This window comes from Erythrolamprus reginae, chromosome 6, assembly GCF_031021105.1.
Source record: "Erythrolamprus reginae isolate rEryReg1 chromosome 6, rEryReg1.hap1, whole genome shotgun sequence".
Classification (NCBI taxonomy): domain Eukaryota; kingdom Metazoa; phylum Chordata; class Lepidosauria; order Squamata; family Dipsadidae; genus Erythrolamprus; species Erythrolamprus reginae.
Genome location: NC_091955.1, coordinates 40,810,501 through 40,829,327, shown reverse-complemented (window position 1 = coordinate 40,829,327; position 18,827 = coordinate 40,810,501). Strand labels below are relative to the sequence as shown.

Below are 18,827 nucleotides of genomic sequence, written 5' to 3'. Positions count from 1 at the left end.
TGAACCACTAAGCATAATTTTCGAAAAATCCTTCAGATCCAGCACACTTCCTATGCTATGGTCGAAAGCAATGGTCATCCCCATCTTCAAAAAAGGAGACCATTCTCTTGTCGATAACTACAGATCAATTTCACTATGCTGCGTCCCATGTAAAGTCATGGAATCAATTATAAATAAATCAATTACTCTCCATCTAGAAACGAATAATTTGCTCTCTAACAAACAATTTGGTTTCAGAAAAAAACAATCCTGCAACCTGCAGCTCCTCCACTGCAAAAATATATGGACAATTCATCTAGATCAAGGGAAATCTATAGATGCAATTTATATCAACTTCTGCAAAGCCTTTGATTCAGTGGTCCATGACAAGCTACTCCTAAAACTCAAATCCTATGGCATCTCAGGATCCCTGTCAAACAGACAACAAGTGGTCAAATTAGAAAGCACCATATCATTCCCCATCCTAGTTAAAAGCGGTGTTCCCCAAGGTAGTGTACTGGGACCAATGCTCTTCATTCTCTATATCAATGACCTTTGCAATTACATCACAAGCAACTGTGTCCTCTTCGCCGATGATATAAAACTCTTCAACACCACCGATAACACAACTACTCTCCAAAAAGACCTGCTCTGTTTCTGAGTGGTCTAACACATGGCAACTCCAAATCTCAACTAGCAAATGCTCTGTCCTACACATTGGGAAGAAGAATCTGAACTTCAAATACGAACTGGATAATCAAATTATCACAGAAAATCCCCACTCGGTAAAAGACCTTTGTATACTAATAACAAAAGATTTAAGTGCCAAAGTCCACTGCAACAACATAGCCAAGAAGGCTTCAAGAGTTGTAAATCTAATCCTACATAGCTTCTGCTCTGGCAATCTCACACTGCTTACCAGAGCTTACAAAACTTTTGCCAGACCCATCCTCGAATACAGCTCATCTGTTTGGAACCCATATCGCATCTCAGACATCAACACCCTTGAAAATGTCCAAAGATACTTCACCAGAAGAGCCCTTCATTCCTCCACTCAAAATAGAATACCATACAAGACTAGACTTTCAATCCTGGGCCTAGAAAGCCTAGAACTAAGATGCCTTAAATAAGTATTGCCCACAAGATCATATGCTGCAATGTCCTGCCTGCCAGTGACTACTTCAGCTTCAACCACAACAACACAAGAGCATACAACAGATTTAAGCTTAATATTAACTGCTCCAAACTGGACTGTAAAAAATATGACTTCGGTAACCGAGTTGTAGAAGCGTGGAACTCATTACCGGACTCCATAGTGTCATCCCCAAACCCCCAACACTTTATTTATTTATTTATTTATTTATTTATTATTTATTATTTACATTTGTATGCCGCCCCTCTCCACAGACTCGGGGCGGCTCACAGCACGACACAGCAATACATAACAAATCCAAATATAATTTAAAATATTTAAAAAAGAACCCCATTTTACTAACAAACACACACACAAACATATCATGCATACATTGTACATGCCTGGGGGAGGTGTTTCAGTTCCCCCATGCCTGACGACAAAGGTGGGTTTTAAGGAGTTTACGGAAGGCAGGGAGAGTAGGGGCAGTTCTAATCTCTGGGGGGAGTTGGTTCCAGAGAGTCGGGGCCGCCACAGAGAAGGCTCTTCCCCTGGGCCCCGCCAACCGACATTGTTTAGTTGACGGGACCCGGAGAAGGCCCACTCTGTGGGACCTAATCGGTCGCTGGGATTCGTGCGGCAGAAGGCGGTCCCTGAGATATTCTGGTCCAGTGCCATGAAGGGCTTTAAAGGTCATAACCAACACTTTGAATTGTGACCGGAAATTGATCGGCAGCCAATGCAGACTGCGGAGTGATGGTGAAACATGGGCATACCTAGGTAAGCCCATGACCGCTCTCGCAGCTGCATTCTGCATGATCTGAAGTTTCCGAACACTTTTCAAAGGTAGCCCCATGTAGAGAGCATTACAGTAGTCGAACCTCGAGGTGATGAGGGCATGAGTGACTGTGAGCAATGAGTCCCGGTCCAGATAGGGCCGCAACTGGTGCACCAGGCGAACATGGGCAAACGCCCCCCTCGCCACAGCTGAAAGATGGTTCCCTAATGTGAGGTGTGGATTGAGGAGGACGCCCAAGTTGCGGACCCTCTCCGAGGGGGTCAATGATTCCCCCCCCCCAGGGTAATGGACGGACAGATGGGATTGTCCTTGGGGGGCAAAACCCACAGCCACTCCGTCTTATCCGGGTTGAGTTTGAGTCTGTTGACACCCATCCAGGCCCCAACAGCCTCCAGACACCGGCACATCACTTCCACTGCTTCGTTGACTGGACATGGGGTGGAGATGTAAAGCTGGGTATCATCAGCGTACTGATGATACCTCACCCCATGCCCTTGGATGATCTCACCCAGCGGTTTCATGTAGATATTAAATAGCAGGGGGGAGAGGACCGACCCCTGAGGCACCCTACAAGGGAGAGACCTCGGAGTCGACCTCTGACCCCCCACTAACACCGACTGTGACCGACCGGAGAGGTAGGAGCAGAACCACTGGAGAACAGTGCCTCCCACCCCCAACCACTCCAGCCGGTGAAGAAGGATACCATGGTCGATGGTATCGAAAGCCGCTGAGAGGTCAAGAAGCACCAGGACAGAGGATAAACCCCTGTCCCGGGCCCGCCAGAGATCATCCATCAACGCGACCAAAGCAGTTTCCGTGCTGTAACCGGGCCTGAAACCCGACTGCTGGGGACCTAGATAATCGGATTCTTCCAAGGACCGTTGGAGCTGAAGTGCCACCACCTTCTCAACAACCTTCCCCATAAAGGGAAGGTTGGAGACTGGACGATAGTTATTAAGTATGGCTGGGTCCAGGGAAGGCTTCTTGAGGAGGGGGCGCACGAGCGCCTCTTTATAGAGTGTTGGAAAAACTCCCCTCCCCAAGGAGGTCGCAGTGGCACAATTCGGTCAAGAACCTCCACTGCAGCCTTGTTCCAGGCCTCAGCAAGAGACTCCGCCGAGCTGTGGATGAGTGAATCTGGTAGAACCCCAAGCGCCCTCTGAAAGCCCTCTGGGTCCATCAGGCATCTGGGGCGGAACATCTTAATTGGTTCCGCCTCCCTGCGGGAAAGGATTGGAGCCAGGAAGTCAAGCCGTAGTAGGAAATGGTCTGACCATGACAAAGGCAATGCTTCTAAGCCCCTTAGTCTCAGACCATTACTCAATTGCTCGGAAAGGAATACCATGTCAGGTGCGTGCCCTCCCTCGTGAGTCGGACCCTGTACTACTTGAGTCAGGTCCATGGCTATCATGTTGGCCATGAACTCCTGTGCCAACCCAGAGGTTTCGCCGAGTGACGGCAGGTTGAAGTCCCCCAGGACAATAACTCCAGGGAACTCCACCGCCAGCCCGGCTACCTCCTCGAGCAGCACAGGCAGGGCTTTTGACACGCAGCTGGGAGGCAGGTACGTGAGAAGCAAGCCCACCTGAACCCCTAAGTCCAACTTCACAAGGAGGGACTTGCAACCCGCAATCTCCGGAGCAACGAGCCTACGCAGGCAAAGGCTCTCCCTGGCTATAATGGCCACTCCTCTCCCCCTTCCCTGGGGTCGAGGTTGATGCCATATCTGAAACCCAGCTGGGCAGATTTCCGAGAGAGGAACTCCTCCCTCCGGGCCCAGCCAGGTTTCAGTTACACATGCCAGGTCGGCCTCCTCATCCAGGATTAAATCCCGGATGAGGAGAGCTTTATTTACCACTGACCTGGCATTGAGCAGCAGCAACCTGAGCCCAGGGCCAGAGTTACACTCATCACCAGTGCCCTGGGTTGAGCTCACGGAGCCAGAACAAGGAATAGTTATTACACAGCGATCCCTTGTTCCCCTGGAACGGCTAACTCCGTGGTTCCCGCCATATCTACCTCTCCCCAGCAACACCGGGATATTCCGACCCTCTGCCACACCAGAGATCGGTGCCCCTTCCCCTCCCGCCTCTCCGGCGTCAGGTGGCCCAAATATATCATTCATACTATTCCCATTCATCCCATCCCTGGCATAACCCCACTCACTCCAACCACCCCACTCATACCAATCATTCATCCCATACACATTATTGCACCCACCCCAGTTATCCATCAGTTAAAAAAAACCCCCAATTGATTAAAAATAGATTAATTAAGTTAATAAGTTAATATAAAAATATATTAGAAAATTTGAAGTATTAATATTAAAACACCATTAAAACTGAATAAAAATAAAAAAATAAAAAATGCAGAAAATACAAATATAGGTAATAGTGAATAATTCAATTCATTTAGGAAATCCAGTCAGCAGCAACTAATAAAAGTGCTAAAGTTTTCAAAAGTACCAAGTTTCCCAAAGTGCCAAGTTTCTCAGAAGTGCCAAGTTTCTCAAAGTGCCAAGTTCTCAGGGGCAGAGTGAAGGTTATTCAAAGTCAAGGATCATTCAATATCTCTCCCCCCCCCAGAATAGGGAGGGGGGTGTCCATGTCCAAGGTATACTGTTCATCCAGCTGTATCACATTCTTTTTGCCTCCCCCATCTTCACGGTCCCTCTCCATTCTCGTATGTCGCTCCGGATATCTGTCAATGCTTCCACTGGTGTTGGGGTGCATCTCTGAATCTCCTGGCCCCAAGTCATAGAATACAGCCTCTGCATGACTCTCCCACCACCAGACCTTGGTCTACCAGTCCTCCTCCGTTGGTCTCCTTTCAGTCTCCTCTCTCCTATCGCAATGGTCGGTCCTCCGTCCACCAGGTCTCCTCCAGCACTGAGCGCACCCACCGTACAGCTGCTCGGTGTCCCGGGTCTGCCTGGCTGGTCGCATTGTTTTCAAGAGCGTCCTCCTCCAGTGCAGTCCAACTCATTCGGCTCATTCGACTCACTGGCTTGCTCATTCACGAAACTCGCCCCAAACTCCTTCATTCATCCCCCAAACCTCAGTCTCTACGTGGAATGTTACCAGAGCGAAAGAGAAACTCAGGAAGAGGACTCGGAGGCGGGGCAATTTGCTCGTTCTACAGCGGCCGCCATCTTCCGAGCCCCAGCTGATCGGGGCTCTCAGCTCTCCCACGGCAAAAAACAAGGAGAGGACGCCGCACAGGAACCAGACACCGAGACGAGGAACTTTCGGCTCACTGAATATGCACACTGGCTTTCAAACTAATTCAAAATTGCCTATATTATTGATGTTATCACCATAGTCCAGCGGAGCAGCGGTATCCTTCCTTCCTTCCTGCTGCTCCACCGGAACCGGAATCCCCTTAGATTATCTAAGGTTGACCTATCCAGATTCCTAAGAGGTCAGTAAGGGGTGAGTAAAAGTGCACTAGAGTGCCTTCTGTCCCCTGTCCTATATCTCCTATACCTTTCTTCTATTCCTATATCTCTTCTTCTATTCTTTCATTGATATGTTCTATTACTATATCTTCTTTTCCATTCTTTCATAGATATATTTTGCTATGAGTATCTCCTCTATAAATTTCATCATGTATATATATATATATCCACTAAAACTCTCATTGTGTATTGGACAAAACAAATAAATAAATAAAATAAAATAAAATTTAAAATCCAATTAATATAACTAACCATTCTAAAACCCCTGTAACATTAAAAATAGTTCGTTCACATTCAAACAACAAGCATATATCACACTTGATGGCCAGAGGCTGGGATCTAGTGACTCCAAGCCTGGCAGCATAGATAGGTTTTCAAGTTCTTATGGAAGGCAAGGAGGGTGGGGGCAGTACAAATCTCTGGGGGGAACTGTTCCCAGATGGAGAGAGCCCCCACAGAGAAGGCTCTTCCCCTAGGCCCCTCTAAGCGACATTGATTGTCTAGTGGACAGGACCTCGAGAAGACCGACTCTTTGGGACCTGACTGGGATGCATGAAGCAGAATGACCAATTTGACCAAGTTGCTAAATTAATCCACTGGTTATTATGTAAAAAATGCAATTAACCTGTATCCGAAAAGTCATGGTAAAATAAACATGGGAACATAAAATGGTATCTTAGCCACTGAGCCACCACATCCCTCTTCGTATGATGCTCTAAAAGATTGCTTACTAAATAATGAACTAATTATTAATAAATAATGAAATATATGTTTAATTGTGAATTTTGTTGTTTTAAAATTCTTTAGATATTGAAGTCACAATTTATTTTTTCTTTTTGTAAATTATATGTTACTTTCGGGAAAGCAAGATGGGTAATTTTATTTATTTATTTATTTATTACTTAGATTTGTATGCCGCCCCTCTCTGAAGGGTAATACAAATGTTTTCTTACATCACTGATAAATAGCCCCTTAATTTAAAAAGTCATTATTTTGAATAGACCTTCAGAAGTGCTTTTTGCCAATTAACATGAAAATAAACCGTAAGAAATTGTCTGTGAGCTACTCATTAGTTCTCATAGGAATAATCATTTAGGAGTCTGTTACAGTAGTAATCTAATAAGGCAGGTAGTAATGCATTCATGGTTGCATTCACAGCAGAGATGGGCTGCTAAGTTGGAACGGTGATGTGTGCTCACTCCCATGGCTCTGAGTGCTAGCAGAGTCCAGCACAATTATACTACTACACCTGAACAGCAGTAAGGTGGATGGTCTTAATTACACCGACAATGGATGAGTGTGTGTGTTAAAAGAACTAAAATATTAAGTTAGTGACAGATCATGGTGGAGATAATCTACGTGATTATCCCGATGTTGATAAGACCTGATGACACTTTTTAAAAATATTTAAAAATATATAAATATAACATAATTGGTTGTAATGGCTATGCATTATAAACTTTCTTCCAATAATTTTTCAATATGGGGTATTTATGATGAATAGACTGATATAAAATGTGTTTATTAATATTAAGAAAATACAGAAAAAAGAAGGCAACAGACACATGCAGAATTTCAAATGAAATCAATATCTACTTTCCTGACAACTTGGCTTTCAACTCATTTGTGATTTGCACTGTTAGAAAGTCATATCCAATTTAGAAAATCTGATAGATTAACCTTCCTTTTGTCCTCCATTTTTTTTTAAAAAAATTATAGAATATGCGATATATCTGAAAACTAGATGCCTTCATCAGACTGACTGTTGCTTAATCTGATAAAAGAAAATTCTTTGTCTCTATGGGTCTATGCAGTCAAAAGTTATCCAGTTACTAAAACCATAATCGGTTTCTTCCAAGGACCGCTGGAGCTGGAGCGCCACCACCTTCTCAACAACCTTCCCCATAAAGATCAAACTCTTCCCAGACAGGTGGACAAGTATGGGCCCTAGTCACCTCGACTGACTCATCGTCAGTCGACTCTGATATCCAATCGGAGTCGAGGTCTGCCCGGATCCAAGCGATTTTATCAGTGAAAAATGTGTTAAAATCCTCGGCACTACTCGGCAAGGGCTCCCCAGCTCCCCCCTGGTTGAGAAGGGAGCAGGTCACCCCAAACAGAGCGGCCGGGTGAGATTCCGCTGATGCAATCAAGGCGGCATGATACACACATCTTGCCGCCTTGAGCACCACTTTGTAAGTCTTAATATGAGCTCTTACAAGTGTTCGATCGGATTCAGACTTACTCTTCCTCCATCGCTTCTCTAGACGTCTCTTCTGGCGTTTCAACTCCCGGAGCTCCTTGTTGAACGATGGAGCTCTACGGGGTCTAGTGCCACGGAGAGGTCGCAACAGCGCAATCCAGTCAAGAGCCTCCGCTGCAGCCTTGTTCCAGGCCTCAGCAAGAGACTCTGCCGAACTGTGGACGAGTGTATCTGGAGTAACCCCAAGCGCCCTCTGAAAGCCCTCTGGGTCCATCAGGCATCTGGGGTGGAACCTCCTAGTCGGTTCTGCCTCCCTGTGGGGAAGGATTGGAGCCAGGAATTCGAGCCGCAGTAGAAAATGGTCTGACCATGACAAAGGCAACACATCTGGCAGTTTTCTAACTTGATAAACCACTATCCAGCTCATAACAGCAATCAATGTGTTGAAAGTGGCTGAAGTTAATTAATGATGCAGAAAATTGCAGCAAAAATATTTCCTTTCGACTTATCATTAAATATAATAATTATATATGCATGAGATGACCAAACTGTCACTGAATTCCTATACTTTACATTTCATTAAGGACATTATCTGACTAACTGAGGTTTTTTATTGACTTTATGGTGAAATGATACAGTCACTAAGGAAATGTACAAAGAAAGTTACTTTTCCATATGTCTGTTTCTGACAGTTAGGATCATGCAGAATTTAAACCAAGAATAAAAGATAGTAAGGAAATAAAATATTAAAGAGCACTTAAGAGGTCAAATTGTACAAGTAGTCCTTGACTTAAGAGTGCAAATTAGACCCAAATTTTTATTTTAAGTGACACGGTTGTTAAGTGAATGTTGCCCCATTTTACAATTTTTCTTTCCACAGTTCTTAAGTGAATCAATGAGTCAAGTTAGTAACATGGTTGTTAAGTGAATCTGGCTTCCTTTTCTTGTCAAAAGGTCACAAAAGGTAATCACATGACCCCAGAACATTGCAACTGTCATAAATGGTTATTCAAATTTTGATATTGTGATCATGGGAATGCTGCAGAGATTGTAAGTGTGAAAAAATAATTCTAAGTTCAGTTTTTCAGTGCTATTACAACTTCAAATGGTCACTAAAGAAATGGTTGCAAGTTGAGGATTATCAGTATGTGACACCTAAATTTCTCATAAAACAAACTCAATGGTTTTTTAAATTTCAATTTGTAAAATGATTCAAAGTTATCAATTGTGCTTTTCAGGCTAAAGAACACGGAGTTTCCATAGAGTCTTAACTATTCCTTTCTAGAATAAAGAATTCTTTGGGACTAACCCTCAGTATTGAACTCTAGATACGATTGTTTGCCTACATCCCTGGGCCTTATTTTGTTTTATGATATATCAAATCAATACATTCCACAATACATTCCACATTTATGCCAAAAGAAATCTCAGAGATGTACATTGCTTGAAAGCTATAGACTCCTGGATGCTCCAGTTATTGAAAGAGTTTGATCTGAATGGAGAGATCACATTAAGTGGATGCTAAAGACAGAACACAAGAAATGCAAATCTTGTTCATTGCAGTTTAACACAATTCGTTTATGCTTTCTTGAAGTGATGAACATCACGCTTGACCTATTTTCTGGCATTAACCATGATCTAGGAGGCTATATGGATTTGCCAAATGGCCTGATGTAATTTAATGGCATTAATTCTAACTATGAAGTAACTGATAAACATAATTAACATTCCTTCAACTCCTTACTGAATGTCTTTTATTAGTTTCATTTTTTTTCAATATTGAAAGGTAAGTTAATATTTTGTTATGGAAACACAGATGCCTGCTAATTATCTTGGAAGGTTGAATACTCCTGAAGTGGAGATCCTCTACTAGATTCTTACCTGATGACCCCACTGTGAAGATTAATAAGCAAAGCACTAAATCATAATGAGTGTGTCAGATTTCAAATGTTTTTCAGGCTCTCTTAATTAGTATTAAAAGATACAGTGTGTGCCCACAATATTTCCAATATATCTGTCCTGCTTTGCTATAAATAAGACATCTTGCACCATATGTGCTGTCAGCTTTATTCCAAGCTATAGTACATCAAATGGTTGAAATCTAACAATAATATTTTGATAAGAAAAAGCCTCACAAAGGAATAACTCTCATTATTTGAATAGTTTACCTATTTCATCTTCTGCCAATAATTGTTTAATGACTTTATTTCACAGGAAGCTATTTTGTGGTAACTATAACTTCAAAGAATGTTTACTTTTGATGAACTTATCTGTTGCTAGTAGTTAAAATCACATGATTACAGCAAGATAACAAAATAATTTTGCACAGCTTAATTGTGCTACAATTCCTATTTTATATGTACAGTGTAGAAGGTACTACAAATTTTATTTGTGACATGCAGAATTTATTTTGAACATAGAGTTCAAATGTCAGCACTATAATATGAATTTCCAGAGAAGAGTTACCCTAGTATTTTCAAGATGTTAGGTATTTTAAGAGATGAGAAAACATTCTAATAATCTCCACATTTCTCCATAATCAAAGAATCCATTGGAATCCCAGTTTATTATGTGAGGTGGAAATTATCAAAATGAGTCATCAAGATTTAATTTACACACACAATATGAACCATTAAATAAAATGGTATATTAGTTTAGCTGCAATGGGATTTCCACATTAGAGAATGGAAAACAATATTGGATACTGCTCTCCTACTTTAGTATAACAGTTTTGGAGATCTTCTCAGGTAAAGATTAGTGAGGAAAAGGTTGGTAAACAGCTGGAATGCGAGATCTAATTATAGGTTGCCCTTCTCTTAGAGTCCTATTTTCTTCCTTGAAATAAAATATTCCAAGAACTCCTAAAGCTTTTTTGAACTTTAGAACATCCTAAATTACATTCTGATATCCTATTCTGGCTCCATTTGCACATTAAATTGTGTGGTTTACTTTATTTGTATGCATAATATTTACAGGCTTGTTAACCCTTTTATAATCTCCTTTGCCCAACAAAACTAATGCTTTCAAATTTAGAAGTTCACCAGAGTTCAATATTTTGTGATATTTTGATTCTTTCTAACAAATGTAATATGTGAATTAAATTTGGATTTATAATTTTCTTTTCCCAGATAAAAAGTTCCACGTATGTTGTTCCTCCTTTTTTGTCCTCAGAGAAATTTTTGATGGGGTTGAAAAACAGTGGGAAAAGGCACCAGCTATTCTCCCAAACAGTGCAATTTGATAAACAACTCTATACAATAAATAGAGATTATTTCTGGCCCAGTGGGTATAAGACTACAGTCTGAAAGCAAGATATTTTTCTTTTTTCAAGATGAGGACAATATTGAGCCTTTCAAAGATATAATAGAAACCATACCTCCCAAAGCAAGTGAGACAATTGCAGATAATTTATATTTCAGTTATATCTAAACTATGATTAGATGGTAAATTTTGTAATTACTTTTGAGATACACAGCCAAAGCATTTGAGTGATGGATCCACATAGCTCAGTAGTTTTGGGTTGTGTGCCAGAAAATCTAATAAGAGAATTTTGTTTTGTTTTCACCCCATATCAGACAAAAATAAGTTTTCTGGTACCTCCTGCATACATAACAGCCAACATGATTGATGATATCCACGCTATCTGGCTATATGATGTGCCAAAGATCTCTTGTATCTCTTTGAAGAACACTGTGATGGCTTTAGGGAATGCATAGGAAAATCCAATGGAGATGAAAGCTCCAAAGACTACGATCCAACCCCATCCTCCATCAGGGGGAGCATATTGCAGTGCTGTTGTTGAAGGTGACATTTCTTTTTTTCCCCTTGTAACTATGCTGTAGGGAGAAATAAAATGTTGATATTGTATTTTAAATAGCTGTTTTCCTTTATAGCACACAGTCACTGGAAATTAAATGTATTACTAATTTTAAAAAGCTGTTATTTCCCACATATGAACTGACAATTCATTGTTAAGTTGCTATCACTGTATGATTCAGTACAACTATTTGTCTATAATAGCCAAGGATGCTTTCAAGAGTAGATGAATCTTGGCAACTGTTAAAATCCTTCTTAAGCAGGATGTGACTTTTGTAGGTCATTGATCCACAACACCCAAATATTATTTAGCAATTAATCACAGGGGAGATAGGGATCCTTTTATTCTGATAGTACCAATCTGCCTCAATTATTTCTGACAAAGTAAAATAAAAAAAGAGTTTCTAGTCTATGACATCGGTAGACAATACAGTCTACCATCTCAGCCATAGCTTTATGTTTCATTTAAAATATATCTTGATTTCGAGATAATGTTCAAACACAACTCAAACAATATTGCATTAAGAGACTATGCAGTAAGCAACTAATATGAATTTCCAAGTGTACTTATTGAAATATTAATAAACTTTTATGCTATTGCATTATTATGCACACCAGGACAGTGTTTCAATATATTATATATTAAAAAATAACAATACCATAAAGAGCCATGGAAAACCTGATTTTATATATTACAATGTTTTCTGTTTGAAAGAAGATTTGGAATGCACATGGTCATATACTTTGCATTTGTCAGAAAGCCTCAAAGAGTATCTAGAAAGCAATGTTTATAAGTCCAACTGTTACAGTTTGCAAACATAGCCAATGGGTTATGAGCATAATGACAAGTTTAACAAACGAAAGAAGGCTAAACAAACCATAGTTTATTTTGCTGTTTGTGAACCAAGTTGTTAAATTCTTATGAAATGAGAGTACATTTACATGTTGCTTTCATAATGTAACCAATTTCTTGGGAAAGATCAATGCACACAGATTTTCTACTCAGGCAAGTGTTTATAACCAGTTTTCTTGGGGGGGGGGTTGAAATCCCCATGACCTCATAATTATTTAAAACAGAAAGTAATTTATAAGATAATTAAATTCAAAGATTCTTGTCTCCACTGTTCTGTTTTTTTCATATCAGCAATATGCGAGTTACTTGATAAATACTAATATCTGCAAGGTTCCATTTAGACTAAGTGATAATGGCATCATTAAAATATTTGCTGGTTTCTATGATGTCTACATAACATATACACAATGTTTTCGATTTTTGTCATGAAATGCACTTTTTTTCATAGAAGTTTGTTATCTCTTTTGATCAATGGCCTGAACTCCTCTGGCTTTTATTAATTAGCTCCACTATTTCAACTTGTGAATCTGTAAAACCATTAGCAATCAAATAATGATAAATACTTTGGAAATTGGGTGTATATATTTTAATTTTGATACCAAATTCTCCATTTTGTATCTATTTGTTACAAATTATTGTTACTGATTTTGGGCTTTCAGGATTGATTACAGGAATTAAGAAGAATAGCAATAGGAGTTTCATAACCCCATTATATAAAATATACCTCATGTTGATTCCAGGATTAAAGTACAACAGTTGCCCAACTATTTCTTGACATATACAAGTTTAGCAATTTTACAATAAAGGACATATTTGGAAAAAAAAAAATCAAAATATTGAAAAGTCCAAAAATATATTTATGCTTCCAATAAAATGAATAGGTATTGTATCTTCTTCTTTAGACAGGTACTCTAGTCCTGAAGGGTACTAATAGTACCGTACAGTGCAATATGGCAAGAAGTGCTATTAATATTATTATATTATTATAACAGTACAAAGTCAGTGTCAAAATTTTTCTTAGATACAAATATATGAAATAAATTTTATTGAATCATTGCCATTTATGTTAGGGTGAATTGTCACAGACAAGCTAGCTTGAAGAGGGATATGCATAAGGGGTAATTCACTTCCATGAAGATTCAAATGAAATACCCACTAAGCTGCTTGGTAAAGCAATGTGCATTCTCATTTCTGAGAGTGGAACAAGCTTGTTACTTTGAATGATTCTCCTTTGTATTCCTCCTATCCTTCTGCTACAGAGTTCCCCAGGCTTGCCATCTTTGGTGAACACTGAGGTGAACACTTTGGTGAACAATCTCTGCCTGCACAAAACTTGCAAATCTTTCTACACACCAGAACATTTTACACACTTTCAGACAGGATACCTTCAGTGCTATCCTGAAGGCTGAATGGAGCCATCTCTCACACTAAAAAGGCACAAATTAGTTCAAAGAGACAAATTAACTTAGTGGAGGTACATTTTGTTACTTCTTTGTTCTAACAAAGCAAATCATAAAACTTTTGTGGCACTGAAGCAATTTTGAATGTCTTTAAATATAGTCATCCACATACTGCTTTTTTTTTATTTGAAAGGAATGCTGTAATCCAGCTGTGGAGGGATCCTGAGATGCCATAAGATTTGAATTTTAGGAGTAGTTTGTCATGGACCACTGAATTAAAGGCTTTGGAGAAGTAAATATAAATTGCATTTATAGATTTTCCTTGATCAAGATGAGTAGTCCATATGTTTTTGCAGGATAGTTTTTTCCTGAATCCAAATTATTTGTTAGAGAGAGGATTATTACTTTCAAGATGGAGGGTAATTGATTGGTTTATAATTGATTCCATGACTTTGCATGGGATACAGCATAGTGATATTGGTCTGTAGTTATCGACAAGAGAGTGGTCTCCTTTTTTGAAGATGGGAAGTGTGCTGGTACCGAAGGACTTTTCAAAAATTATGCTTAGTGATTCAGCTATAGCAGAAGAAAGCTTTTTTTAGGAAGTATGCACATAAACCGTCTGGTCCGACTGATAGAGAAGGTTTAAGGTCACGTAATGCTTTTTCAACTCAGTCTTCAGTAAAGTCTATTAGGGTTAGGTCATTGTGAGAGTTTGAAATTGGGGGATGAGCTGTTACTGTTAACAAAGACAGAGCCAAAGAATGTGTTGAGGAGGTTAGCTTTGGATGAATCATCGTGGTATTCTTTGTCGTTGGGTCCTTTCAGCGGTGGGATAGGTCTAGAGTCCTTAAGTTTGTTGTTGATGAAATTGTAGAAGGCTTGGTTAGATTTGGTGTGTATGAGGTTTTCCTCTTGTTTGCTGTGGCAGTTGAGACATTTTGCTTTTATTTGGTTACATATGCTTTTGTAACGGCTTTTGAAGTTGGCTATTTGTCCTTTTTTGTTTGTCCGCCATAGGGATTTTATTGTTTGTTTTTAATTTTTTATTGATATGGGAAGGTTATTTTTCTTGTTTCAGGTACATGTTAGTGGTACGTGAAGTCTGATAATTGTTTTCATTTCGAGCAGGAATATGTTGTAGAGGTCATCAGTAGAGTTGCAGTTAGAGAATATAGTTTGCCAGTTTAATGTTGAGAGATGGGCTTCAATGTGTTCATAGTTTGCTTTTTTGAAATTGAATTTTGGTGTAGCATTATTTGGGTGGATCTTAGTGTGGCTTAGGTTAATATTGAAGTTTATCATGCTGTGGTCGCTGTTGGAAAATGGTTCTTTTATTTGTAAACCATTTATTGCACTTTTGCAATATATGATTTTTTCTGTCATCACCACAATGTGATGTGTCTGTTCGTGATAGCATTCTGCTTATGAAATATTTACTCTGAAGGTGGTTTCTGGTGCCTTGTGTGCTCTTTTCAGTACCAGATATCAAGCTTTTTGTATTTCTTGGATCTTAAATTGTGATTTTTTTATTTGACTGTTAGATCAAACACCTTTGTTTTGCTCTGCAAACTTTAGCAACTGTTTGTGAAGGATAAGTAAGAGGGAGTTTTTCCTCCCATGTTAGTAATCTCTGTACTGTACTAGCAAATAAATGAGCTGTTATTATTTTTTAAAATTCCCTTTATGTTCAGATCCAGAAAAATGATTGCTAATAATTTTTAATTTACATACACAGGTGCCATCATTTTATGATAGAAGTATTTTCTATATGATTGCTGGATAATGATCAGGGAAAATAAACATCAGGCCATAGATCCAGGAATGTATGGCTAGTTAGGACACCAAAATCTAAAGAAGCAGAAAGATATTTCAGTTCTCTTGGTTTTCTGATTTTTTTTTTCAGTTTAATTAGATCAAAGACTGGTTTTCATTCCCCAGACCCCCAATTTGACTTTCACTGACAGCTACTGTTTGTATTGGATAAAAGAATATAATGTGGAAAATTGACATCTGACTCCCCCCACCCCCAGACTACCAATGTGAGAATTAAAACTGTCAGGATAATAACACTGTGTAGATCATTCCACTGGAGCATTCATAGGAATCACCCTTTCTATTTTCATAATCCCCTGCAGGCTAATGGGGGGGAAAAATTCTCCCATTTCCATTGGTAGATATGATGACTTCCCTTTACTTTATTAAAAGTTTAGCGGACACCTTGCTTAAGTCTCCAGTAATATTGTAAATAATAATTTAACAACAATTGCAAAATCATAAATAGGCTATCATTGTATTATTTTATTTGAAATTCTCTTATTGAACAGAGCGGTATGTGCAAAATATTTTTTTTAAAGAATATAAATGTCATTTCTGAACTGTTTGAAGAACAAAAGAGAGAAGTGGAAATGAATTTCACTCTGTTTCTATCCGAAACAGCAGTTACTGCATGCAAAGATTGGAGGAAGTAATAAACCAATTTTGGCACATGCTGTTTTGAATAATGTATAATACATATGTTAGATTCTGTACATATATTGTCCGAAGTCTTTCTTATCATAATTGAATACTAGAAACATCAGTTGGATCAATGCAAATAAATGCAATTTGGATGCAGCTTGAAAATGTGCAAATATATGTAGCAAATGCAATAGGCCTGGTGGAGAAAGGCAAGTAGCAATGTGCGCAAATATTCTGCCTTTAAAAAGTGAAAGTGTCAATAAAAAGGTCATCGGAAAGGTCATAACAAATAATTCATCTTGATATGCACTGTAGATTTTAGTCAATCATAGTCAACCTGTTTAGATTGTTCTTCTGCAAATGCTTCGTTAATATTCCCTGTTTGCCAAGTGACAACCAACTCTCAGTGCAATAAATAGCTTGTAAGGAGAAACTAAAAATACCTAACTCTTTGTCCCATTTTCTTTGAATTTACTACTTCTTTTATGATAATTCTCCAGGTTGAATGTTCATGGGTGCCTTTAAATGTGAAAGTGAAACTTCTGGCAAAATTGTCTAAACCAAAACTGCCCTTCTGAACAAGTATTTTGACAGGTAATGCACATCACACAATGTAAAGAAATGAAATACAAATAAAGCACTAGAGAACTAGAAATGGACATTTTCTAGGGTGTTTATGTCCAACCCATTTATGGTGTGGGTTCAAGACAGATGAATTGTATTCAAGGATTGGTCTGGTGAAAGTTTTGTATGCTCTGGTTAGTAGTGTGAGATTACTGGAGCAGAAGCTACGTAGGATTAGATTAACAACTCTTGAAGCCTTTTTGGTGATGATGTTGCAGTGGGCTTTGGCACTTAGGTCATTTGATATGAGTATTCCAAGGCTTTCACGGAGTGAGGGTTGTCTGCAAGATCTTATTTATTTAGCTTGTATTTGATGTTTTGATTCTTTTTGCCAATGTGTAGGACAGAGCATTTTTTGGTTGACAAGATGTTTGACCATTCAGACACAAAGTCAAGGTCTTTTTGGAGAGTAGCTGTATTATCAGTGGTGTTTAAAGTTTGACATCATCGGTGAAGAGAATGCAGTTGCTTGTAATGTGATCGCAAAGGTCATTTATATAGAATATGAAGAGTGTTGGTCCAAGTACACTGCTTTGGGTTATGCCGCTCTTAATCAGAACAGGATTAAATATGGTGCTCCTTATTTTGACAACTTGTTGTCTGTTTGATAGGAATGCAGCTATCCAACTATGGAGGGATAAAAACATAGAAACATAGAAACATAGAAGTCTGATGGCAGAAAAAGACCTCATGGTCCATCTAGTCTGCCCTTATATTATTTTCTGTATTCTATCTTAGGATGGATATATGTTTATCCCAGGCATGTTTAAATTCAGTTACTGTGGATTTATCCACCACGTCTGCTGGAAGTTTGTTCCAAGGATCCACTACTCTTTCAGTAAAATAATATTTTCTCATGTTGCTTTTGATCTTTCCCCCAACTAACTTCAAATTGTATCATCTTGTTCTTGTGTTCACTTTCCTATTAAAAACACTTCCCTCCTGGACCTTATTTAACCCTTTAACATATTTAAATGTTTCGATCATGTCCCCCCTTTTCCTTCTGTCCTCCAGATTATACAGATTGAGTTCATTAAGTCTTTCCTGATATGTTTTATGCTTAAGACCTTCCACCATTCTTGTAGCCCGTCTTTGGACCCGTTCAATTTTGTCAATATCTTTTTGTAGGTGAGGTCTCCAGAACTGAACACAGTATTCCAAATGTGGTCTCACCAGCACTCTATATAGCGGGATCATAATCTCCCTCTTCCTGCTTGTTATACCTCTAGCTATGCAGCCAAGCATCCTACTTGCTTTCCCTACTGCCTGACTGCACTGTTCACCCATTTTGAGACTGTCAAAAATCACTACCCCTAAATCCTTTTCTTCTGAAGTTTTTGCTAACACAGAACTGCCAATACAATACTCAGATTGAGGATTCCTTTTCCCCAAGTGCATTATTTTACATTTGGAAACATTAAACTGCAGTTTCCATTGCTTTGACCATTTATCTAGTAAAGCTAAATCATTTACCATATTACAGACGCCTCCAGGAATATCAACCCTATTGCATACTTTAGACAGCGTTTCCCAACCGGTGTGCCGCGGCACAGTAGTGTGCCGCGAGACATGGCCAGGTGTGCCGTGAGAAGCTCAAGCTGGGCGGGGCGCTGCTGGCGCCCCTGCCTGAGTGTCATGCTGTGGGTGGTCTTGGGCTTCACAGTCGCTTCCTGGTTCCCTCTCCTCCTACCGCCTGTGTCTCCCGCCGTCGCCTCCCACCAAGCCGTCGCCCGTTGCCGTGGGTTCCTCGATTGGGAGCTGCCGCTTCCCTCCGTCCAGCTCAGCCATGCTGCCGTAGAAAGCACAGAGGTTATTGCCACCGCTTCTGCCTCCACTCAGGGAGCCACCGTGGTCACCGCGCCTTTTCCTCTCCCTCAGCTCAACCACGGTGGCTCCCTGAGTGGAAGCAGAGGTGGCGGCAATAACCTCTGCACTTTCTACGGCAGCGTGGCTGGGCTGCCTGGAAGGAAGCGGCAGCTCCGAGGAATGAGGCGCTGGCGGTAGACACAGGCGGAGGGAGGAGAGGGAACCAGAAAGCAACCGTAAAGCCAAAGACCAGCCACAGGACGACCTTCAGCCAGGGGCACCGGAACCGCACGCAGCC

General features: G+C 39.9%; 1 protein-coding gene across 3 annotated transcripts in view; it reads right to left on the bottom strand.

Annotated features, from left to right (window-relative positions):
* The window catches only part of SLC16A7 (solute carrier family 16 member 7), a 368,886-nt gene that overhangs the window by 40,225 nt on the left and 309,834 nt on the right, over positions 1-18,827 (bottom strand). For 2 of the 3 annotated variants that reach the window (XM_070755501.1, XM_070755500.1), the window contains one exon: positions 11,168-11,406. The exons of the other annotated variant lie outside the window; for it this stretch is intronic. In XM_070755501.1, the coding sequence (XP_070611602.1) occupies positions 11,168-11,381 (214 nt within the window). In that variant the 5' untranslated portion in view covers positions 11,382-11,406. The remainder of the gene's footprint in view (positions 1-11,167; positions 11,407-18,827) is intronic. 3 annotated transcript variants of the gene reach the window in all.